General features: G+C 40.7%; 1 protein-coding gene across 2 annotated transcripts; it reads right to left on the bottom strand.

The window, feature by feature from the left end:
• Window positions 1-7,281: 7,281 nt before the first annotated feature.
• NDUFAF6 (NADH:ubiquinone oxidoreductase complex assembly factor 6) lies at window positions 7,282-25,697 on the bottom strand. Of its 2 annotated transcripts, XM_033075257.1 has the most exons (9): window positions 25,558-25,697; window positions 21,229-21,328; window positions 20,210-20,332; window positions 18,137-18,193; window positions 16,418-16,520; window positions 13,788-13,921; window positions 11,911-12,012; window positions 7,936-7,992; window positions 7,282-7,434 (listed from the first exon to the last, which is right to left on the bottom strand). In XM_033075257.1, the coding sequence occupies exons 1-9, from the start codon at window positions 25,695-25,697 to the stop codon at window positions 7,306-7,308; spliced, it is 945 nt and encodes a 314-aa protein (XP_032931148.1). In that variant the 3' UTR covers window positions 7,282-7,305. The 2 variants fall into 2 exon arrangements, with proteins under 2 accessions (XP_032931148.1, XP_032931157.1); XM_033075266.1 differs by lacking the exon at window positions 25,558-25,697 and having other exon boundaries at window positions 21,225-21,328.
• Window positions 25,698-26,681: the final 984 nt, after the last annotated feature.

Here is a 26,681-nt window from a genome sequence, read left to right as displayed (position 1 = left end):
AGGCTTTTAGGATTTCTAACCTTCCCTGCCTCCTATCTTCAGAACACCTTTGCTTAAAGAAATGGTCCAAGTCCAATGGGTTCATATTTTCTATCCCATTATCTCAGCAACTAACCTCTCCTAGCCAGTAATTTCAACCAGAGAGGAAAGTCAGGAATCCAGGCCAGTAGCACTGACATCCCACAGCATAAAATGGTTCATCAAGAGGAGACTACTGTGAGAGGGTGGGAGATGGGATGTATTTATTACTTGCTAAACTGCAGGCATTTAAAAAATGAAATTATCATTCATTTTACTTGCAATAAGTTTACAGTCCTGGAAAAGCGTTATTGTCATAGAGGTTACAGGTAGGGCTGGCTCCTATGCCTCAAAGGCTCTAGGAACCCACCATCTCTCTCAATAATGTTAGAACGATTTATTCAGCCATCCATTTTTGGGGGGAAAAACCCCTCAGGACCCAGAACTAGGAAAAAAAAATGTCCTTTTTTCTGTGTCAATAACTACAAGTCTGACACAGCAGGTTCAGCAGAGACCAGCAACTGAAAGGGCCTGGACAGAAAATATAAAGTACTTGATACAGCTAAAGATTGGAAATAAAGACCGTCACTCCAAGCAAAAAATTCACTGTAGAACTGTTGTAACATTATTATATAAGCCAACAGAAACATGCAGTCTTTTTTTCTCAGTTAATCAGTTACCAGCCAATGAAACTGAATACACAAGTAAGTCCTATGGCTATATAAAATACATTAATAGTGTTTAAATGATCATATATCCAATCTGTAGGTAACTTCTAAGTAAATACTGCTAAATTTATTTTCCCTGATTTGGGAGAAAGTGAGAAAAATGTATTTTGAGAGGAAAGCTCTTCAATTGGTGTTTAATACTTCATGCAGCTCAATAGACATGGGGTGGTTTTTAATTATCAATTCCTCCAGACAACTGCAGTCATATAAAGGTGTCAGGGAAACAAGAACTGACCCGTTTTTCTGGCCACATGTGTGCATTTTCTCACGTACATTGAACGTCACAACTCTTGCAGCATGCAAGGTTCTCAAGACATCACAGCACATGCATTATTCTCAAAGTATTACCATTTATCACAGTCTAGTTTCACATAACAGCACCAGTTCTAGTCATTAAACAACTAGCTTTTAGTAAAAAATAATAATAAAAAAGCAAAGAGCATCCCAAAGAATATTTCTGTGAAGGAAATACTGTGAAACAAAAATGAGATTTTTACTACTTTTGTGATTTTTGCAGAGTAGGTAGACCCTACAAGGTAAAACAATACAAACCATACAGAATTAGCTAAAACTAAACACAAAAAACCAAATAGACAAGCTTCTGTGCTTTTAAGTAATCAAAAAGCAGTTAAAGAATGGACAAAGTTGGCAGTTCAGGTGAGGAAAGGACGCATAAATAACTCAAACCTTTCTTTACATGTAGCCATTTGCAAACTTTGAAAAGACTGGGGCATGCCAAAAGCACGGGCTTGTGACTTAATGGTGCATTTTTTTGGGGGGTTTTTATTTTTCTGATTTTTGTTTTCCCCTGAATTGCACTGTCTTTCTAATAGGAGAGTTTGATTTGTTTGCTATTAATTCAAGAAATTATATCAATTCAATATATGATCAGAGGCCAAAAATGCTTTCAGGGACAAGTCGAGTTAGTCTGTCTGCAAAGACAAACCACCAAAAACCCCTAAAATTCCTGTTTAGCAAGTCGAAAAAGATACACTGTTCTGCAGGTCTGAGGCCAGTTGTTTCCAATTACTTTATTTCTAGGATATATGTCTAAAGCTGAGATTCTGAACTTCGGAGGAACAGAACTGTCACTGTGTTTCCGTTATGCCTTAGCCAAGTGCAAAAAAATAATCCATCAAAGTATTCCGTGTAACCAAATTAGGTGGATTTTTTCATTATTACTTTGTCCCATCCTTCATGATTTTACAGTCTGCTGATAGCAGAGAGCCACAAGTGTGCCAAGACCTTGACTCAACTGTCAGATCTTGCCACACATCAACACCATTTCTATTTGGGTGCCAAATTTCCTGAAAGGCATTTAGTTAGGACTTAGTAAGAAGAATATAATTACTGCATAGGAGGAGGTAAGTGTGTGACACAGGGCAGTTGGTGAGTTTGTTGGAAAGAAGCACTTGGAAAACATGAGCAAAATCAGCTTGGGGCAAAAAGGAAGATAGAGGATGGACGTGCTTTTTTTCCCTAGAGTGAACCAGTACAAATATTTTATGTTACTGTGCCAGAAGTGCAGATTTAAGCTGAAAGACTGCAGGTCCAGGTTAACACTGGTGCTGAATGAATCTTCAGAGGACAAAGGAGAGATGCCAGAGGCTGAGGAAAAGAAACTAAATAAACAAGGGAGGAAAAGAGGCAGAAGAGATGTCTGTGCTTTGATATGGGTGGCATGAGAAGGAACAGAATTGCTTTCAAAGATTTTCTTACTATGTCATACAGTTTAATGAGGTTTCTATCCCAGGAAAATCAGAAGGGCATGACTCCAGCGAAGTCTTGTGCGAGTATGACCAAGTTTAGTATTCATCTGAAAGCCCAGGTACCAGTCACATTCACAATGATATTATTAATTTTTTCTGCTCTTTTCCCTTAGATATATCTTACCTTGCCTATACCAAAGTTAGGTACCAACTCCCATAATGGAATCATCCATGGAAGCAATTCTAAAAGACTATTTTCAGCAGCAACAGGCAGCACTGTAGCACAACGAGTGGATGGCAACTGCCTGTGAGAAATAAACTGCAGTTTATTTCTATTGACTGCTGTACATGTGAAAACATCAACCGCATTAATCATCAACCACTCCACTTCCTGCACACTCCATTGCAAGTTTCTCTGCACCTCAGATGTCAAATCCAACCTGGAGCATGTAGGGAAGTGACAGAGAGTGAAGTGTTGATTCTCAATAGATTCCTAAAATACCTGTGTGAGGTACCAGCACTATCACTACCTATACTATTTTACAGTACCTGTGATAAACATTCAGTCACCTGATTTTTTTTGATTCTGTATTTTGGTTTTCAAACAGTACCTAATTGAAAAATAATCTCTTGGCTTTCATTTCTTCTATTAGTAGTGTCCCAGTAATAAACAGTGTAGGGTAAAAAAGCTGTACTTCAAGCAATGTGGACCCAGAGTTCCATGTGAAACAGAGTAATTATGTCCTAAAGTTTGCAAAGCAAGGTGTTTTTCCTAACCTGAATTACAGTAGTTTCACGAATACAAGCCGCACGGATTATAAGCCGCACTTCCGGTGCCTCGACAATGTTGCTGTCTTTGTCAATAGATAAGCCGCACCCCGAATATTAGCCGCACTTTCGTTCGTCGCGAGAATCCGTGCACAGCTTTCACAAATTGGCCAATTAGTAACAGGATCGCGGCATAGCGGGCTTTACTGGCTCGGGGCGGGGCCAGGTAGGCTCGGCCCGCTCATGGTTGCCGACGGGGCCGGGTGGCCCAGCTCAGCGCCACGGCTCGGCGGGGCTGGCCGGGTGGTGCTGCCGCTGCCGCCGGGCTCGCTGGCCCCCCTCTCCCGTCAGCACCGCCCCGCGCCGCGTTCGCTCGCCCGGCCGCCGGGCTGCCGCCGCCGCCGGGCTCACCGCCCGCCCCGCGCCGCGTTCGCTCGCCCGGCCGCCGGGCTGCCGCCGCCGCCGCCGCCGGGTTGCCGCCGCCGCCGCCGGGCTCGCCACCCGCCCCGCGCCGCGTTCGCCCGCCCCGCGCCGCGTTCGCTCGCCCGGCCGGCACTGCAGGCCCCCGCACCGCCGGGCTCCCCCACGCTGCTGGCCCCGATTCTGCTGGGCTTCCCCCGCTGCCAGGCAGCCCCACCCGTCGGCCTTCCTGCTTCTGCCATGCTCCCCTGCACTGCTAGCCCCAGTTCTCCCGGGCTCCCCCGCCCTGCTGGCCCGGGCTCTGCCGCCCCCCTGCCCCGCCCTGCTGGCTCAGGCTCTGCCACCCGCCCCCCACACTGCTGGCCCCGCCTCTGCCAGGCTTTCCCACCTCTGCCGGGGCCGGCCGGGCTCCAGCTTGGCTTGGGGCTGCCGCGGGCTCTCACTTCCGTGTTGGCAGCTTTTAGAATTTTGTTCATGTATCAGCCGCCCCGGAATATTGGCCGCACTTCCGGGTTCCCACCAAAATTTTGGTCAAATTGGTGCGGCTTGTATTCGTGAAATTACTGTACTTGGAGCTCTACTGTACAGAGCTGTAATCGTAACATGACATTTTTCCCTAATGCTTTTTTCTTTTGTATCCAAGTTGCTCATTTTTATGAAGCTGTGACTTTTGCCAAAAAGTATAAGTCAAGCATTTCCTAATTCTCTCTCTTATTGCAGACATACCTATTCCAGGTATAGCATACTTCAGCTACTGTATTCCAAATACAGAGAAATCCTGATTTAAGACTGCATATTTGTGTGTATATCCTATGATTCATGCAAGATATTCTCAGGTGGATGGAGAATCACAAGCATGTGATGGGAAAGCAAGAAAATTTACACATGGGGGGCATTTTGTTAATACTAAAGTGGGACATTTTCTTGATACTTGTACAGTTGCAAATTCAGTTGGTTGTTAACCAATGCCAATTCAAACAATTATAGGAGGGATATTTAGCTTGTGAAATAATTCAACCAGTAATGGACTATGGCTTGTTTCCACAGCTGGTGTAGACTGTTCCTCTTGCTTTTAGTAAACTAAATTTTAGGAGACGGTTTCTTTTCCTAATTTTTAATGTAAAAGGGCTATTTACATTTCAAAATAGCCCACTGACAACCTCCTAGTAATGTTGGTTATTAATGTCTTAGCAGTATTTATGATGGATTGGGGTGGGGTTGTTTTGGTTTGTTGTTTGCTTGTTTTTATTTAATAGGAACCAGAAAAGGACTGATTTTAAGCAGTAATGACTTTTAAACCTGAAGTTTGGTGACCTGAAGTTCATCCTGGACAAAATACTAATACTTGCTTTTTCTCAAATTCTTTCAAAATCCAGTGTTAGAACTGTGCATACATAGAGTTGCGTTGTTATAAAGTTATCCTGTCCATTGGAGGAGAGAAGCTGCCATCCTAGGCTACAGCTGAGGAAAGGGTCAAGGACAGGCCTAGCTACAATTTTGCACGGATGGAAAAGGCTGGAGAAGGACCTGCCTTTCAGAGGATATTGCTATAAGGAAAATTTGGGAAGTTGCTAGGTTGCAGAGCTGGAGGATGGTCAAGGCAGAGGAGGCTGCTGTTTACCTGCATGATGAGAAAGGAAGTATTACAGAATCACAGAATCATCTGAGATTGAGTCAAACCTTTGACTGATTTCCATCTTCTAAACTAAACCACAGCACTAAGTGCCACATCCAGTCATTTCTTGAACACTTCCAGGGATGGTGATGCCACCACTTCCCTGGGCAGCCTGTTCCAATGCTTAACAACCCTTTCCACAAAGAAATTCCTCCCAATGTCCAGCCTAAACCTCCTCTGGCACAGCTTGAGGTTGTCTCCTCTCACCTGGTTGCTAGTGACCTGGGAGAAGACTTCACAGGAGAGTGATTCCTTTTGAGAGCACAGACAGGTCTGCCTTAACTGTCCTGACTCAGCCCATGACCAAGTGCAAAAAGAGGCGTTTGTAATGCTTGCTCCAGATCACAAAATAAACAAGAGTAAACGTGCAGCTGGCCTGGTAGCAGGGACAGAGCTGAAGCCTTTGCTCTTAATTTGGCAGGAAGAGCTGCATTGCCTGCACAGGAATTGAACATTTTCTTTTCACCAGACCTCTTTGCCACATTCAGAAACACCAGTGATACGATCCTGCAGCTGATCTGAAAAGTGGACAGAGCCTGTTACATTAAAAAAAACCAGCCAGAATGCTCCCAATCCAGTACATACTGATTGTTCTTGGTTTGTATCACCTTCATTTGTATCACCACCTCTAGTAATACAGAAACCAGGATCCTGAGCTGAACAAATTCAAAGAGAGATGTCTTACTCAGGAATAAAAACTGCAGATTAACCAAGATCACAAACCAACTTCAAACATGTAAAGCAAAATCAACAGATGAAGAACTTAATGTTGGGTTCCTAAGATTTCTACTATGCTGACAGTTTGTGATAAAAAAAGCCATGAATCTTGTTCACAGAAATTCATTATGCAGCATTTTACACAAAAATACAGGATGTTGTTATACAGCCAAGCATCTGGGGTGATTAGCCCAGATTTAAGAAAAAAAGTCTCTACGAAAAGCAGCTATTTACTAGAACAAGGATGAGGGCAGAACAAACTACCAGATTTGTGCAATTGAATCAAGCTGAATGTTAGGAAAAACATCAACCTTGATCCTAAGAGATGCCAAGTACAAAGCTACTAGTAATTTCCCACAAAACAACCCCAGTCCAGTATCTTTAGAGAGAGAGAGGACTAAAATTACCTGTAACATTCAGGAATGTTTTCACAGTACCAAAGGAGAGGAATTCAGGGAAGCCAAGCAGGAGTGTGTTCTGAGACATGCTGAATACTCAACAAAGGGGCAGTTGAACCCACATTGCAATGACAGCTGTGGGCAACTACAGAGACAAGGCCAGGAAGAAGACACAGCCACACCAAGAGCAGAGTGAAAATGCCAGAGATAAAATATGTATTTTGTTTTATCCATGCTAATCCATACATATTAACGTATAGGCTCTCTTTCTTGGTTGCAAAGCTATCCTCCCACTACCTATAATCACTTCAGTGCTCCATCTCAGCACACAGTTAAGTAATTTCTGCTAAAGCTTTTCCTGACAGTTTTCTTGCATTCAAATACATATGCTCATTCTTGCAACTCTGAAGCATCATCACTACTTGCAGGAAGTCTGCTCCTTCACTAAACAGAACTACTTAGCTGATTTATAGGGCATTTACTGTAACTGTTTTTGGGCACAAACAAAGCAGTCTTTTTTATTTTTCCTTTTCTCAGCAAAGAATCAGAACTGTCAGAAGTATCCATTAGCAAAGTATTTGTCCAAGTATTCTGTCATACTGCTGTTATTACAGGAAAGACAAGAAAAGCAATCTCAGACAAGGACATATGACTTGGCAGACAAGTGAAAAAGAGACATCAGCCTAATATTCCAAGAAGAAACTTAGCTACTGCCAGCAATCTGACAGCTACAGTTCATGTGCATCTGCTGTTTCCCTGGAACAGCACTTTGCAGAAGTGTTAAGTCAGACACTTCACAATTCTAGCAAGTTAAGACATTGAAGAAAAAAAACTCAGCACTCATAATCCATATTAAAGTAATCAAACAAACTTTAATATGTTTTTTTCCAAGATCTAATATACAAATGCAATGGTAATAATGTACCCTTCTTTTGTAAGCTTGGATGAAATATATTGAAGTCCACTTTTCGCATGTTATATAAATAATCATCTATAGCAACCTAGAAAAGAAGAAAAAAGCTTAATACACACAGTGCACACAAGTAATTAGGCATTAAATTTAAAAAGCAATGAGACACTGAATGAGAAACTGCAAAAAAGGCTTGACAGTTTGCCTGTGCTATTAAATGGTAGTGTAATCATCCCATTCCAAGCATATAAAAAAGTCAAGTTTTGTGAAGAGAAGCATTATCTTTTAGTAGACCAAACACCAAATTATAATATAGACAGGATTTGGGGCTCTTGCATCAGAACAGTAGTCTATGAATAAATAGACATCTTGGGTGGAATGATGTAGTTAAACGAGAAAGATTAAGTGTTGATCTAAACTATAAAGCTCTACAGACAGTCAGGCACACGTTATGATTTCTATGAGTTTTAGGTACTACATCCTCCCAAAACAGATGTGAAGTAGTAGTTAACATGCTTCATTTGACACTCTTCACAAATTTATCAGCACAGTAGTAAGTCCATCACTTAAAGAGTGTATATATCACACCCACCGTACAGAAAAAAGCAGGATACGCCTTCACAGGAACTTTCTTACTGAAAGATCTAGCCTAAAAGTAAATGGGGTAAGGTGGGAGAGAAAAACAAAACACAAAAAAAAGTACTTATCAGAAGAATTTAACATTTCCAATTAAACATCAAGTACTATGTATCATGCTTAGAGGCAACAAACTGTATTAGCATTATTATCCCTTTTTGACAGCCTGAAACTGTAACATTCAATTCCACGAAAGCTGTGTACAGAAGTAGTTACACAAACGTATGTAACACTGGGAGAGGCTTCTTGCTAAAATGCTTACATGATTTGACAGACCTCAAGACTACATACTATAAACCAAGGAAAATTAGCATGCCTTGTTCCAGCTAAGTCCCAAGTTGCATCTTGTTTAGTGAACAAAGTTTAACCATTTTTTTTTCCCTCCCAACAGACAGAAATGATGGAGCACCAGAAATGCATTTTTCTGAGCACATCTTTTTGGTTCAACGTTGCCATCAGTTCCAAGAGTCCAACTGTAAATGCTTTGGTTACATTTCTAAGACATCAAAATTATCTCAGTTCATCAGCATCTACATATAAAAATCTAAAGCAGAGCTGCATCAAATCTGCAATTTAAACTCATATTCAACTCAGTACATTTAACAGAGCTGAACAAGTCTTCCTGTAATGCCTGTCTATAAAAACAAAATCCCTCCTTGTTTTGCCTTTTCTTACAGGCTGAAACAAAGTACCTCTCTATAAATACTGATAAGAACGTGTGAGTTTGTTTAGTTTTTCATGAACCTTTCCAGACAACTGAGAAAATGAGCCTGAAACTTTAGGAGGAAAATATCATCTTTTCAGAAGACAAATGATTCTAAAGTTTTGTGGTTTAATAATACCTGTGTGTGTGTGTATCTATTTCTAGAATAGAAAAATGTTCTTCTCTGATCTAATGCTCCGCCCTTCTAGTATTAATTGCAAGATGAAAAATAAAGTAGTCTTATTTGACCTTCTCAACCCAGAATGGGTCACATGTCATTCAGAAAGCATTTTATCTCCCTTGGTAAACTGAGTCCCATAATGATGTAGCACAACTGAGACAAGGGCAGAAAGCCAAAAGGGAGACCCTTTTTCACAAAAGGAATTGGGAAAGGGGTGCTGAAAAGAAAGAGGGAGAATGTGTAAATGCATTTGTAGGCTTTCAAAGGGAACGCTTTAGGGGACTGACAGAACATTATGTTAGATGTTTTTATGCTCATAAGACACACAAGTCCTAAGGAAAACTGCAATCTTCATTATTATATTTTGCCACCTGCTGGTCAGCAGTTGCAGTGTCAGGAAGACCTGACCATACTCCAGAAACTTTTTTTTCTCAAGATTAAGGGCCACATGACTACAGTATGCTTCATGTAACAAGGCTGAGACTCCATTCAGCATTTCAGATTTATCTGTCTTCTGGCTGTGAAATGGGGATAGTAATTGTTACCCTCATCCTCTAAAATACCTGTTTTGTGCAACAAATGCTGAGATAGGTGAAATCTCTCCGCAAGTTTGAACCTTACCCTACCCTGTAATCCCAACTAAAACAAAGGGTAAGTGGCTGTTAAGACCCCCAGGCAAAACAAAATGGTTATTTTACACTGCAGAACAGATGCATTTCAAGGCACCAGCCCATTAGATTTACCTAAAGTCATGAAATACCCAACAAATGCTGCCAGCAAAACCCATTTCATCCATAATGCAGAAAGTATCCTTGTCCTTGCATTAACAAAGACCATCCGATCATGAAGGAGGCCAACACTCTGTTACTGCTGCCAGCTCTGACCAGCTCAAGTGGTTTGAAGACTCTGGAGTTCCTGCACTGTCAACTATTTACTGATGATGGGAGACTAGAAGCAAGTATTCAGAGAGGATATTTTTTTTTAAATTTTAATTAAGATGATATAACCCATCCATTAAAAAGGGATGGGAGGGAGAAAATGGGAAGAGTGCCAGGATCAACATTCAGCTGAATAAAATGCTAATGCTGCCCTAATCTGGTTTCTTTGTATTTATACTTTTCTCTTTAGTCTCCAGTTACATGATCACATTGCATATTTTCCACAGGACCCTCCCAGTGCATAACATGGGCAGGGCTCTAGGAATGAAGTGGTAAGAAAGGAGGCCTTTTCTCTCCAGAAGCTGTTAGGCTCATGTTCAGATCCAGGGGACCAATGCACTATAATTATCAAATTATCTAAAGGCTCTGAAGAACCAAATTCTCTTCCTGCTTCTGTCCCAAAGTTTCCATACAATACCAGCAACCAAATTTTAAATATGTGGACCATAAATACACATTATTCACTTTCCACACCTCGCACCCCTGATATGAGGCATTTCAGGCCAGGCACTAGGCATTTTTCTAAGACAAAACTGCAACTAAAGGCAATGGGTTTTATACACTGTACATTATGGGTTGAAGGGTGGAGAATAAAAAAAAAAACAAGAAAAAAATTGAAATATTTCTGCTTGAACAAAGACAATTGACAGTTCTGATGTTGTACTTTGTTCCCTGCTTCTAAATGGAACCATTTTCTTGGGCATCTGACCACAAAAACTGAGACATCACGTTAAACAACATGAACAGGAATGCCTTAAATGCGAATCATAATTAGTGTATGAAAAATAAAGCCAAAGGGTACACAGAACCATAGAATGGTTTGGGTTGGAAGGGACCATCTGGTTCCAACCCTCCTGCCACAGGCAGGGAGACTTCCCACTAGACCAGGTTGCTCAGAGCCCCACCCAGTGTGTCCTTGAACACTTCCAGGATGGGGCATCCTCAGCTTCTCTGGGCAACCGGTTCCAGTGCCTCACCACCCTCACAGTAAAGAATTTCTTCCCAATATCTAATCTAAACCTGCTCTCTTCCAGTTTAAAGCCATTTTCCCTTGTCCTTAATGCCCTTGTAAAAAGCCCCTCTCTGGCTTTCTTGTAGGCCCCCTTTAGATACTGGAAGCTAACATATACACATTATTAACATCAAATAAAAACATTAATCAGCTCAGTAGGCACTGACTGAAACCACTTTTGACCTGCTGAAAAAAGATGAAGGGCTCCCCTATTTTGATTGCATAAGATAGCGTGATCACACGTAATGCTGTAATTGAGGATTAATGATGCAAATGCACAGATAAATCTGGCATTTCTTTTCTCTGAAGTAGTATCCTTCCAGACTACCTTGACTGGAACCACTGGGTGTAATACTCAAAGTGTACATGTACTTGTAGATGCTAAGAAACTCTTTGCAGCTCTGTTTTCCAGCTAGAGGCAGACAAAGCATTGCCAATAAAACACTCTTCTGCTTTTGTGCTATGCACTAGCAAGCATCTGAGAATGTAGCTAGAATAAAAGCATGAAAGAAAAAATAAAATAAGACTCTGCAGTTCTTCAGGGCCCATCATCCACTGTTCTAACCAGACTCCCCTAACTGACTTGGCTGCATGCCAGAAAAGAAATAAACAGAAAGCACCTTTCTCAACACAGCTTTGGGCATGGCTGGTCATGCTAGGGAATTAATCCCCGCTCCCACACACAGTAACCCGCAGTTACAGGCAACATGCTCTGTTTTCCTGGCAGCCATTCCACTGTGCTGTGAAATATCATATGCAGATGTGCTTTCTATGGTGCTCATCCCATGCTGGCACTTAAAGTTTCTTTCTTCTACTTATTACAAGTAATAATTCTTTCAGGCAGCATATATATATATATGAAATTGAACCTGGATGTCAGCAAACTTGTGTCCTATACATAAAGAGAATATTCATACAGAAGTAGTAATATTTGGATCTTTTGTGTGTAGGGATTTTTTTAATGTAAACTCTCAAAATAATAAAAGGCAAAATATTTGAAATTAAGTAAGCAGCTTTAAGCCCTGTAACAACAAATGCTTTGTGAAGACTAGCATCAGTTATGTTCATTTAGATAAATAAAAAGAAAGGAATCTCACATGTTCTAGATGAATATGAGCCTGGCTGGCGATGTCATATATTACATCTCTCACATTTTTCTCTTGCTTGCCTCTTATGAAATCCTCTTGTGAAACTCCATGCTAGACATAGGAAGGAAAATCAAAATCAAAAAGAGAAAAAACCCTCTATCTGCTTCTCAAAAACCTGTCCCAGCAACAAAGCCAAGGACTAAAGACTAAAACAGCCTAAATGTTCTATCACTGCTCTCTTATTTTTTTATTCCCTTTCTTTTGGTCAGTCATTTGGAAAAAAAATAAAGAGAACAAAGAGAACAGTTGGTACAGACTCTCTGCACAAGTTTGTTTCCTAAAATGATGTGGTCAGTAAGACAAAGTCAGATTTTAAAGTTTGGGCAATTTAGATCAGTTTAGATACCTAATTTTTAAAACCATAATCCAAGAATCAATATTAAGCAGAAGAAAGCCAGTAACAGCTACCACAGAAGCCATGCTGGCTTTTGAGTCTTGGGATTAGTGTGCATATCCCAAGCTTGCAAAAAAACCAACCAACCCCCAACGGACAAAACATCAAACAAAGCCATCTCCAAAAACACAACCAACCAATAAAAGCCAGAACCACCAGAAAAGAACCCTTCCAAACCCCAAAAAGCCAACTCCAAACTTATTCTTTGACTACAGTGAGCAATGTTAACACAGAATATGACTTATTCAGAATTGCACCAGCTGCACACTCCTCTCAACAACACAGGCATGTGAGAGCTGTATGAAGGTGGGCAGAAAGGCTTCACAGGAGGTACAGGCTCAGGAGAACTTCACAGCTCTTGCCAGCTGAAATGCTTACACGATTGTCTGCACAGAAGGGATACAAGCTGTTTTTACAGCTCCACTACAGAACACCTACCTTGGCAAGGAATGACTGAATTTTCAGGCTATGTTTGAAAAGCTGAAAACTTGGAAGGCCTCCCATAACATGCAGTCCCAGAAGGGCTGAAAGGAGAGTGCAATTCCTTTCTTCAGTCTTATAACCCTGACCTATATTAATATCCACATTTTTTGCAGCTACGTACATTACTAAACTTACAATCCAAACTTTTAATTGGATTGAAATTATTTAAAAACGTTAATACCGTTCTTTTTCAACAACCAAAATTGATGCAATTATGTTGATGCCCAAGGTGGTTGTGTTACTATTTTCTGAGTATTAAGACTGGAAATAGAGGACTAACAGCTGAGATGCCTACAGATTAACCCATGGAAAATTAATGAAAAATTCTGGGCTTTAATCCCATTTTACTTAAGCTGCAAGATCGTCTAAATTTCATTGCCAATTTGATGTACAGTTTAAATTGGAGGATTATACCATCTCCTACAGAAATGTACAGAATATAGGCCTATAACTGTCAAATATGGCACAGAGAAACCTCACAAACCACCAGCACATTATGAAAAGGTAATAAAGAGAAGCATAAGAAGATTGTTCAAAACTAAAATTTTTCACAGTGTTTCCCTTATAGTGACAGGAAAAGAAGAAAAAAAAAAGAAAATAAAAAAACCCCACACCCAACCCCAAAATACAGAACTCCAGGCCCCATTCCATACATGCACTTTTATACATTTTTGGAAAAATTCCTGAAACCTAAAGTACTACTACATTTAATAACAACAAACAAACCCAAAGAGAAATCTTGAGTTTCTTGAAGATCACTCCTCTCACTTCCCAAAAGATATAAAACTGTGACAATGGCATATTAGCAGCCCACAGCAAAATGAGTAAAAATGAATAAAAAACATACCATTTCTTTCTGGCATAATACATTATGATCTCATATCTAGCCTTGAGAAACACATTCAGGAAAAGCTATGCAGTTCAATTCCAGACTATTTGCTTCTCTTACCAGCATACAAATGTCCATAGGAAGAAAGACCTTTCGTCTTGTACAATGATATGGAGTTGCCCTTAAACAAGTAACTATGCCTTGTGCTTTCCCAATGTGACTGGCTGCATGGTCAGCATGGATGTCCCTCACACCTAAAATTGCAGAAAATAGTTTAGAAACATGAAGTCATGCCTTTTGAGGAGCATGGTCTTCTCTGATGCGTATCACAGTCAAACTTTAGGAAAGCTACATGCATTGGTCCGTGATAGAACTGTCCATGTGCATAAACTGCCTCGAGATCTCATCAGAGGTGCAAAACAGCAGGAAAATTCATTCATTTCCACATCCAGGAGCAAGATGCCTCTTGTTAGAGTATCTGCAAAGGGTATACTTAGCAGAGCAGCACCTATCCAGATTTAACACACTCGTACACAAACTCATTTGCACTTGCATATCCTCTTCCAGGGTAACAGTATTCTAAGAACTGCATTTCCTGCCAGAAAGTCATTCAAGTGTGAGACTTCTGACAAGCATTAATGCTTACAGTGTGGTTTCATGATTAGCTGCAGCTGACTAATCAGTATAGTGAAGTCAAAGAGAATATTCCTATGCTTCACCTTCCAAATCCATATTTCTGCCCTGTCCCTTGTGCTGTCAGTAGCAATGAGGCAAACTGAATCAGATCACCAAAACAGTGGAAAACTAATGTTAGTTACTGCACAGTCACACAATTGTGAGAACTGAAAGAGGCAGATGAGTGTGGCAGAGCACCACTGCTCTTCATGGCAAGACCGTACAAGCTTGGCTTAGACTGATTATAAAGCTGAGCTGGGATAAAATGAAAATTTAAATTAAAATTCATAAAAAAGCTAACAGAAACAGCGTTCTACAAAGAAATGAGGATACAGCAATTACAGATTGATGAGCCTAACTGACATCTGGAAATAACACTGGAGGTACCAGATTCACTGCAGAAGCCTGAGTGTTCAGTTGGCCTCAGAATCCTCTCTGAAAAAGTGACTACACCCAGACTACAGAGACTGATTTTGGCAATGGCAGCAAAAAGCAAAGTGTGGTTTGGAGGAATCACTGGATATTATTTACTAACTACTTGGGTAATTAGTTAGAGAGCACAAATATTAATATTAATTAAATGACAGGAATTGAGAGGAAGTACCAGGACTTCAGTTGAGATGACGACCAGTCAAAATGAGCTTGACAAAAGAAATAACCTGAAATCAGTAAGAATAAAACAGCACTAGTGCTGTGAGAGATACACACTAACTGAAGACTGGTCAGGAGTAGAGTCTAAAAAGCACAAGAAATTTAGCAAACATGACCTGAATGAAACCAGGTCTACCTAGTTTAGAAAACACTGCTGATGGGCAACACCAACAAAGCGGCTGTATTTGATTTGTTTCTCTGTTTGTGGAGAAAAAAAATCACAGAAGTTAACTGTTTAATATGCAATGAAGGAGACTTTTGCTTAGATACTTCATTACCTTTGTATATTTAAGAGAAGTTAAACATGACAACAGAACACTTAGAATATCCAGAGTCTCCATACAGATTTTCAAAATCAGTTTTATCTGATTTGTACAAGGAGTGAGTCATCCATGACTGAACTTATTCAGGATTTCTCAGAATGGAAGACACTGGCATTTCTCATAGTCCTACATTTCTTCAATAGGAGATTCAGAAAGATGCTTGCAACATTTCACTGATTTCCTACTGAGGAAGCAAAATTCAGATGTTAAGAAATAAGTTCCTTGATTCTTCAAAGAAGAATGTACTCACATCTCTCTCTTTTTACTTCTCTTTTTTCTATGTTTTTTATCTCTTTTGACATCAATATTTGCCTTGCATCAGATTAGTCTGACAAGCAAGAGGAAAATACTGCTACGACAATACTAAAAACTAAATAATAACAATAATAATAATTTTCACCTTTTTTTTTACATCCAAGCTCATATTGGAAATATTTCTATAAAACAACAGACACCTAAATGAAAATGACCCTTTTCTTCACTACAAATGAGCAATTCTTTCCCAATCTGTGGTTCTTACAATAGACACGACACAGATGGTAGCTCTTCATCACAGGGATCATCTCTGTTGCATTTTTTTCTAGCTCTTCAATTACTGATAGTTAGCCTACTTCTAGGAAGAAGAGAGGATTCAGACCCAAATTTACAACATCACCAAGGGAAGTTTATAGGTTGGGAAGTTGCCTGTTTCAGGATAATCAGTGCCCATCACTGCAATATAGAACAACAGCTGCAGGATACTTATAGCACTTTGGATTCTGACAAGTACGACAATCAAAATACAGTGAAGAGCTGAATTTACCACATTCTATAAGAGGAGTAAGAACAGAGAAAACAAAGCAACAAAGAACAGTAGGAAACTGCACTTCAATGAGATATGCACTGAGCAGCTTCCAAGGAAAGAACAGAGCTCTACGACAGCTACAGTACAATTTCACATTTATGGTTCAGCATTCAAAAGATATCTGAAGGTTCTACCCAGGACAACTTTTACTGAAATTAAACTCCAGGGGAAAAAGAGCGAGCTTTTTGAAATATCAGTAAATATTGTACCTGCACTAATGAGTCATCAGCAAAACCTAGAAAGGGGAAAACACCTACCCAGCGTTTCCAGGATGAGGTACAGGAGAGCACTCTGAGTGTTCTCAGCGTATGTTTCGAGCTCCTGGATGTTACGGTACGCCCTATCATCCAAATTCTTCTCCTGGAATATAAACACAGAGCTTCAGTAGAACACAAACGTAACTGCTGTTCATAAAGGCTTATTGCTACAGTAATGTCAACCCAATGCACTACCAAACACAAAAAAAGGACAAAATTGAGAGACAGAGTGAGACAGTACAAACTCAGATAGAAGCAGTCATTAAAGCTTATAGCAAGCCTAACAAATAACTGCTCAATTGCAGCCAAGTCTGCTTATAGGAGCAAATACAACTTTCTGCAATAATATGAAATTAGAATTCTCCATTAAAAAAAGAAACAGCCACAACAAAACATCATATGGTATTCTTACATTATAAAGTTGTCAATTTTAATATTTAATTTGTATCTGAAGTAGAGAGAAATTCAGATAAATAGGAATGTGTTTTTTAAAAACATAAAATCAATGTATGAAATGCACACAAGTGTTAAAGTCATGTAAGAAACCATAGACTCAAAAAATCATAGGTTTGGGTTGGAAGGGACTTTAAAGATCATCTAGCTCCAAGTTCCCTGGTATGGACATGGAAACCTTGTACCAGACCATGTTGCTCAGAGGTCCACCCAACCTCTGGACACCTCATAGAGAGCCCACAACCTCTGGGTAACCTGTTCCAGTGTTTCACCATTCCCACAGTAAACAATTTCTTTTTCAGATCTAATCTAAACCTACCCTTCTTCACCTCAAGGCCATTGCCCTTTATCCTATCACTACATGCATGCCCTCATCAAAAGTCTCTCTCCAGCTCCTCTAAGCCCCTTCCAGGTACTGGAAGGTGCTTTAAGGTCTCCCCAGAGCCTTCTCATCTCCAGAATAAACAGTCCAAAATCTCTCAGCATTCCTTCACAGGAGAGGTGTTCCAGCCCCCTGAACAACTTAGCGGTGCTAATAAAAAATACACTCAAAATAATGAAATACAACCAAAACTACAACATCCTCCAGCATTCCTCCTGTCCTAGGAGTTTCTGTGGCTGAAACATACCACTCTTAAGACTAAAAAACAGTCTTAACACTAAGAAAGTCTTAAGTCTTTGGTAACATGACCCTCTGCAAGTAACTGATCATCAATCTGCTCAATTTATAGCTTCATGAGACATTACTTTAGCAGCAAAATTAGCTTAGGAGATTCCTGAACTCTGCTTTTCATTCTCGTCCTTGTGTCAGAGTTTGTAGCAACATTACTGTACCAGTGATAGTCTTAATCTTGTTTTTCCCCAGGAAAATGGTGGCTATTTTAAACTTCATGTGATGTGAATGTTCCAGTTTACACCACTGCTTAGAAAAAATTCCACAGCCATGATGAGCAGTACGAAAGTGTGGCAGAAGGGTTCTGATAGGTCATTTAATTTTTGTGATTTTGTATCCACGTAAACTCACAAACTACACCAATTTAAGACAAAAATAAACAAAAGATTCTATTAGCCATTTTGGCAGACAAAACAAACTTTGAAGAGTAGCACCAAGAAAGAATGTTTAAAAATGTAGCAGTATCATTTTTAAAGAGAAATACTGCTGTCTGGAAAATTACACAAGCTTTTGTTTTACAAACATAAAAACAGGGAAAAGAAAACTTAAATATGATTAAAGCCAGAATCAGACTCTGAAGGGTAAATACTTACTCTTTCATCTATGATCTTCATGAACCACATTTTAGTCAAGTTATGCCTCTTGACAGCCTGAAAATTATCAAATAAAACCTCTATATTAATGTATACAAAGTGATGGTAGTTCTGCATTCTGAAGGTTGAAATACATTTCAGGTATTTAATACAAGAATTGTATTCACTGGGTTAAATCAAAGTGGCATGTCAGTGGAAAATGAGAATTTTCTACAAATACAAAAATTTACAACTGGCAATTACTGCAAGTTGCTGCACACAGAAAATAAATACCAGACATCAAGCCAGCTAACAAAAAGCATTTCTTTAAAAATGTTCTTGAAATTAATTTATTCTTGGAGTCATATGCTCCCACTAAATATTTGCAGACAACGGTGTTCACTTTCCAAAAAGAACAGAGTTTCCTCCAGAGTCTAGCAATAAAAATATTTCCCCTGTAAATTCTCAAGAAAATGTCAGCACAACATACCAACACATACTGTAAAGACAGAATGCTAACAAAGCAATACAATTAATATTATGGGTTTGTTTAAAAAAGATATCTCACAACATCTCATATTCATGCATTCTTCTTTTGTTTCTTGTCTTATATTTGACTTCCTTCCTGTGCTACTCCATTCTATCAACTTACCTTCTATCCCCTTAATTCCACACTTAGAATTTTTCAGAACACATTGTCAGAAAGGCTACAATCACATATAAAAACATCTATAAACAAAATATACAGAGCAGATTTCTCACAATTTATTCCTTATAGTTCACTTTCAACTTTCTTTACATCCATCATATTAGTAAATATTTTTCAAGGTTTGACAAGACCAGATCTTGTTGATTCCATAATTCTGCTTGGTATATGAAAAGGTACATTTTAAGTTATAACTACAAATGTCAGTTTTGAGTCTCACTTTTTCACCTCAAGTATCATTTTGTAAATTAAATCCTTGAAATACTAACAGGTCAAGACTTAAAGGACCAAACTCAACTCTGCTAAGTTACCCAATTTATACATTACATCCATGTTGAGTTACCTTCATTCAAACACATAGGTCCTCATTTCTCCGAAGTTTGAAAAATTTGCTTCTTCCATGCAAATTAACAAAGAATTAGGCCCCAATTTTCATACATTCAAAACAGACAGAAAAGTAAGATCACACATCATACAGCTGCTGTGTAAGTTTATATTAAAGTCACCAAGAGCTGAGCTATTAATAATTCTAGAAATACTATTAAAGACTATTTATCTACTTTACTAGTGCATAATAATTTGGAACCCAAATGGAAGTATTTATTCTAGGATATACAAAACTTCAAGAACACATTTAAATATCATAAATTAAACTTATTCTGGAAAATCAGATTGTCTTCATATAAACTCAACAGCAACAAAGAAGCATACATAGAATATGCTGTGCAAAGACACATTAATTCTACTAACAGCTCTGCAAGGCTTGTGAGTTCAGGTGTCTTTCCAAATCCTTTTTTCTAAGAATTTCAATTACATTCTTGGACATTTGTGAGGTCATGGGCTTCAAGTAGGTCATTCCTGCTGAAATATGGAAGTAAAATCCCATCTTGACTGTAAAAGCCATAAAGCTACATTGAATTGCTAGTTGTTAGTCCAGTGCTCTGCAGTGCTCAGAGCTATCAGAGCTCCTAAAAATACTTTCTGAATTATCTTTCATAATCTTATTTTGCAAGCAGTTCTGTTTGGATTGTATTACACTGGTCTTCCTTTACAGGAATCATATAGGAGGTGAAATCTCAAAGACCATTCTTCTTCCACTTCAAAACCAATTTTCTGTTCTGTGAGAAAGGAACACGACTGGTAGTCTTACCTACTGGAGAGGGTTGCAACTGGTATCACAGAATCTGAATTACTTTTATCTGAATACTGTACTGGTTTTGGCTGGGATAGAGTTAAGTTTCCTCACAGCACTTTTATGGGGCTGTGTTCTGGATTTGTGCTGGAAACAGTGTTGTTGGTCAGAACAGATGCAGCACGGCACAAAACACTGACATTACTTCCCAAAGTAGTACTAAAGCAAACTTTAGGACAAGAAAGGTGTATTTTACCTTCCACAATTCTGTAGCAACAGGCTGATGTGGTGGGTTATCACCATATATGCCCTCCACGGCATCCCTCCAGAACTGCATCCGCATCAAACCTGTAGTCTTCTGAGTTACAGAGTCTTTAATCTGGAAAGGATACATCTGGAGTGAAATTCAGCATCTTTAAGACACTTGTCTATCTATGCTGAAAAGACAGACACAGGACATAGTCAACTCAGCAGGGAGAGCTCAGCTCTGACTGGACATTTATTCACCATAAAACTCAGGAACACTACATAGAGTAAATGTGAAATCTCCACCACAACTTGATTTTAAAACCCACAGAGTTTAAGTTCTGGTCAACCCTCACCTTAGCTTTCTTCCCTGAAGGAAAATAAGCAGTGGTGACAGCAGCAAGAGAGGGCACACCACAAGCTGCCAGAAGCACCAGCCAGGGGTTTTGCCTGGTCAGCTTACTTCCTGGATCACTCCCTTCTGGCAAGCACTGCCAACTTTCCTGGTTGCACTGGCAGTTTCTGGCCACCTACCAAAGGGGAGAGACTGCAGCCACTCCTCTCCCACAACTCTCTAGCAAAAAACTTCCCTTCTGCAGCCTTTTCATCATCTCACTTCTGCCAACAAAGACTGGATTATAGCATCCCATTTTTTGACCAACCTTCTACAGTTAGGATTTAGTGGCACTTTAGCCATTAAATGCACATGAAGTCAGAATTAAGATGCAATCATGTATGTAACAGTATCAAGAACCACTGCCTGTTATAATTCAATTTTAAAATGCATTAAGAAAAAAAGTCATAGAAATTATATACATAAACCAAATAATAGTACAGGCTGGGTACTTTTCATGGGCCATTCAAAACTGGAGGTTCATACTGCACTATTTATTCATTGCCCTTGACAGTACAAAAGTTGATCTTGGCAAAACACCACCCACTACAGAGAGAGTACCTACAAACGTAATTTAGAATATCAAAATTGTTATTTTAAATTTCCAGAGTTCACAAATGTATTTTAATACCTGCCTGAGCCAGTTCCACATTGAAGGCTCTCAAGGCAAAAGCAGATGTTCGAGATTCCGCAGGCAACAGCAGAGAACATAGAAACCCTTCATAGTCACGTTTCCTATAAAAGAATCAAAATGTGCATTTGTTACTTACAGCTCTAAGTCATTAGATGTGTTATTCCTTAGCACTGAACTCCTGAAAGAGTAGCAGAAAGTTATAGCTCAAAACTCTGACTTTGCAAAAGTAGCAGCTTTTAGGCTTGTTTTAAAATAAGACCAAGTCCAAGAGAGAGAGCAGGCTGTCTGAACTCTCAGTGCACCTCTGAAATCCACAACTCAAGATATCTGGCTAAAGCCATGAAGCAAGGCTGTGGCAGAACTGCAAAGAGAATCCAGATTTCTGATCCAAACACAAAACCACATTATTTATAAGACTGTGCTCTGGAGCTTGGCAGAAGCGTGCTTGCTTAACCATTCAGTTTTTGTTTACTGGCAACTGTATTCAAAGCATAAAACCTCCGGGAGTTGGCAGTTTTGCTGCAGGTAACTCATTGCCAACCGGGAGTGATGTGCCTTTGTTTGGCCACGTGGGTGTGCCACGAAATTGAAAACACAGTGCTCAGAATCATAAACTACAAAACCAACCCAGCTAACAAAAACAGCTGACCACCTCTGAAAAGCTAAACTGTTTGTTTTGAACAACATTTTCGTGTACTTTCTGATAAGCCTGAAACCTGATTCTTCCTTAGAACAAGACGAACTCCCAAGTTTGGCCTGGAGAGTGGAGAAGCAGGTTGTCAAGGAAAACACATGTACTCATTTTCATTATGTTTGCTGTTCTTGCATGCACTCATATTTCTTTTGAATATGATCTTAAAATAGAAAGCCAAATTAAACCCAAGGGTTATTAAGATTGCTACTTTTAGCATCAAACAAAAAGGAAGTCAAGTTTAACAGAGATGCTTAACCCTACAACACACAGCAGCTGAAAACTGTCAAATGCTTAGTTTCCACAACTGTTGTCAAACTCTTTTAGACCTTGATGCAAATCCAGGAGTATCAACCAAAAAAACCCTACACTTTTGAGTTGTAGTAGGCTTTAAAGGACACCTTCATATTACAGAACAGATGTGTTAAACCTCCCTCAGTTAAGACACTTTCTAAAAAGCATTATCAGCTCAAAACCTAGTATTTTTTTCAAGACTAATTGTAGAAATACTCAGTATTGCTCACCCTAGAGAGAGCTGCATGATTTACAGCCACGTTTTCCCAGTTCCAAACTGTCTGTGTTGTTCACATAACACAGAACCACCTCTACTTTCAGAAAGGAAGCAAAGAAATATGTTACACAAAGTACATAGCAACACAATACAGAACATTGTCTTCTCTGTGGTAATGGTGTTGACATGGTGGGATTTTGGTTGGGTTTTTTTCAATTATTCCAAGCTTAAAAATTTAGTGTAGTAAATCCATTAAGCCTCAGTAAAATAAAATTGATATTGTATAGATCACATTCCATCCCAACCCTCTCCATGTATCAGTGAAAGGAATGAAGAAAGGAGGGAATGACCTTAAGTCAGGTATTGAGTGTTTTCATAGTTTTCAGATAAGTATAAGCTTAAATATGAACCCACAGACAGAAGAAAAATTACAGTAATTTCACGATTATAAGCCGCACAGAGTATAAGCCGCACTTCCAGGTGCCAGCAAATTTTCATTCTTTGTCCATACATAAGCCGTACCTGATTATAAGCCACAGGTTACAGTACAGAGTGTGATAAAAGGTATCTATTCTATCACCATCTGTTGAGGGTGGGGGCAGTGATCCTTATCTCAACGGCAGATATTCTGCTAATGGGCCATCCATTGAAACCAGGCGGGGCATTGTTCTTTATCTTTTCACAACCCATCCTTCCTCCAGGGAGTCATTTTCTGCTAATGGCCCATTGAGTCCCACTGTGGGACTGATAAAATTACTGCATCCCATTGGAAGTTGCTCCAGCCAGGGGGAAGAGCCCAACATTTCTTACCAAGATAAAAACAGAGGTTTTGGGACACTAAGGGAGTCCCTTTCTCCACTGGACCTCCGGAGGGAAACTGCACCTTGTACAGGAGCACTGCTCCCACCATTGAATGGGACTGCTACCAACACCCTGCCTGACAGGGTGTCAGGTTGTACTCTGACTTTGTCAGGGTTTGGAGTTTGTTTCTTTGTATTACTGTACGTTTATTTTAATTTATCTAGTAAAGAACTGTTATTCCAAATTCCCATATTTTTGCCTGAAAGCCCCTTGATTTCAAAATTATAATAATTTGGAGAAGGGGGTTTACATTCTCCATGTCAAAGAGAAGCTCCTGCCTTTCTCAGCAGACACCTGTCCTCCAAACTAAAACAGCAACTTTTCATTCTTTGTCCATATATGAAGCCGCACCTGATTATAAGCCGCACTTTGGGTTCGGACCAAAATTTTAGTCAAAATGGTGCGGCTTATAATCGTGAAATTACTGTAGTAATGGTCATAACCAGACTTTCCCTATAATGATTTTATAATAAAGCTATCAATCCACAAGCTTGTCTTTGAAATCAGGCATCATAGACAGTAAAAAACATAAAACATATCCATAAGGGAAACACATTTTTAGTCAAATAACTTGAAGTGAATTTAGCTGTTTAACAGAAAAAGGAAGATCCAAGAGAAAGGGCATCTTCCATATTGCAAAAAACAAATATACATTATTAAAGCATAACTCAGCTGTACTTCCTAATGTGTTTCAGACTTAAATTCAGAACTAGGGAGTTGCTGGCACTTGCATAGCCCCAAGTGTTTTATTTGTGTTTGAATAATAATTCCTTCCACTTATTTTTTATAATTATTATTTCCATGCAATATTTGAGCTACTGGGAACAGCAGCTTCAATCAAATGATGCCAAAAGCATAACTACCCTTCATTTTATTATTTTGAATGCTTGAGTATTTTTCTAATTAGTCTTTTTATCATTTAACAAAAATACATATTAAAAAATTTTTTAATTCAACCATCTCCTTGGAACCTAACTATTCTGCTCACAGTTGCTTGTTACCGGAAATATTCCGGCTGCAGATGTTAACTCTACCTGTATATTGGCTTTACACACAGCCTCTGGTCTCCTGAGTATCAGGGAAATAAATCCTGAGTAGAATAACTAGGAAAAGAAAGCTGTATTCTGAAAAGCATGCAAATTGCAATGTGACTGTGCACTCTGGTCATCTGTACAAGCCAGCTTCTTGGTGCTGCACTCAACATTTAAGATTGTCCCATTTCTCTCCCTTAGTTTTCCTACCTCAGATATTACTGCAGACCACACACACCTTTCCATCTTTTACAAGCACCGGTTTGGAGAAGAAATCCTGTTCCACTCTTTCTATACACACATGGAACCCTTCTCCCAGCTTTTGTCAATCATCTGGAACAACAGAACTGTGCAAATACTGCTGTATACTAAGGAAATTACCTAGATCTTTACTAAAAGACTTGTTTAATATTTCACTTTACAAATAATTGAATTTCTGGGAGCTACAAAACAGCCAAGGGGCCCTACACATTGTTTATGGCCCAGAGTCCAAGAAGGAAAAGTGGCCTGGAAGTGTCTGTATTCCTGCTCTTCTTGGAGCATTTCGGGTTTGACAAAAAAAAAAAAAAAAAAAAAAAAAAAAAAAGAGGACGTTTTGGAAACATAGCCTTCCTCTTGCGTTTAGGATAGAGCTGCTCCAGCTGTCAGATGTCCGCTGCTTTGACCCGTTTTTCCAAAGAGCACTCAGAAAGCATGGCTATTTCTCAGCAGCCAAGATCTGAAAACACTCAGTGTTTCTACACATCCACTTCGGTGACCTCGCTCTCCAGAACACCGATCCAAGGAAACAGGAAGGTTCCACACTTCTGAAGAAACGCAGCCGTGAGGGGCGGCAGGAGGAGGGGGAGGCTGCCCAGGAAGGTCGTGGAGTGTCCCTCTCCGGACAAATTCAACACCCACCTGGACACGTCCCTGTGTAACCTGCTCTAGCCTGGGGGATTGGACTGGATATCTCCAAAGGTCCCTTCCAACGCAAACTAATCGCTGGTTCTGTATGCAGGCTGAATCATCCACGCGGCCTAAATACGCGCTTGGTTTCCATGCTCCCAACACGGCGTGGTCCCGCCGGCCCACACGGGCTGCTTTCGGGGCCAGGAGAGCCCGAGGGCGGCCTGGGCAATCCCAGTCATCCTTCCCGAGAACTCCTCAGCGTTCCGGTCGGGTGGGAAGCGCTGCCGAGCTTTCCCGGGCCGGGCTCGCACCCCCGCGCCCGCACCCCCCGCGGCGGGCACTCACCGCACCAGCTCGGCGCAGTACTGCAGCGCTTCTCCGGCCGCCGGGCCGCTCCAGCCCGCCGCCGCCGCCCTCCCTCCGAGCGCCGGCGGCCGCGCCAGGCGCTGCCCGACCCCGCCGCGCCGCAGCGCAGCCCGCGCCATGCTGCCCGCCATGCTGCCCGCCATGGCCACGGGCCGCCGGCAGGGGGCGCCCGCGGCCGGCACGCTGAGGGGGCGCGCGGCGCTCTGTGCCTGCCAATGGCGGCCGGCCCGGACCGCCCCCTCAGCCTGCAGCGCCTCTCGAGGCCAGCCCGTCCGCTCCTCCGGCACTGCGCCCGGAAAGCGGCCCGCCGGAAAAGAGCCTCGGGGCGCTGGTCGGCAGCTGGCTGAACGTGAGCCAACGTGTGTCCAGGTGGCCAAGAAGGCCAGTGGCATCCTGGTCTGTCAGCAGTAGTTGGCCAGCAGGACCAGGGCAGTGAAAACATTCGGCACCTCAAGTGCTGTATCCAGTTCTGGGCTCCTCGCTGCAAGAAAGATATCGAGGTGCTGGAGCATGTCCAGAGAAGGGCAATGGAGCTGATGAAAAGTCTGGAGCACAAGTCTGATGAGGAGCAGGTGTTTAGCCTGGAGAAAAGGAAGCTCAGTGGGGACCTTAATGCACTATACAAGTGCCTGAGACGAGGTTTTAGCCAGGTGGGGGCTGGCCTCCCAAGTAACAGGTGGTACAACAAGAGGAAATTGGTATAAGCTGTCACAGAGGAGGTTTAGGTTGGACATTAGGAAGAATTTCTTCACAGAAAAGGTGATTAGGCGTTGGAATGGGATGCCCAGAGAAGTGGTGGAGTAGTAACTCCATGGAGATATTTAAGGAAAGACTGGATATGGCACTCCATGCCTTAATCTAGTTGATGTGGTGCTTGGTCAGATTTGGCTTGATGATCTCAGAGGTCTTTTCCAACCTAATTGATTTTGTGATTAAGTTTTTAAACCTGGTGCCCAAAAAACTCAAGGAAGCTGAATTGTAAAATCCTCCCTGTTTTGGGCAGTGTGGTTGGTATAGGAGTGGCTGTGGTACTGGGAAAAGCCTCTGGCTGCTGTACTGTGTGAGGGAGAAAGGCAGAGCGGTTTTGCCCATGCAGCACAACT

This window comes from Catharus ustulatus, chromosome 1 (assembly GCF_009819885.2).
Source record: "Catharus ustulatus isolate bCatUst1 chromosome 1, bCatUst1.pri.v2, whole genome shotgun sequence".
NCBI classification, from domain to species: Eukaryota; Metazoa; Chordata; class Aves; order Passeriformes; family Turdidae; genus Catharus; species Catharus ustulatus.
The sequence above is the reverse complement of the archived record's forward strand: the minus strand, read 5'-3'. Positions and strand labels throughout refer to the sequence as shown.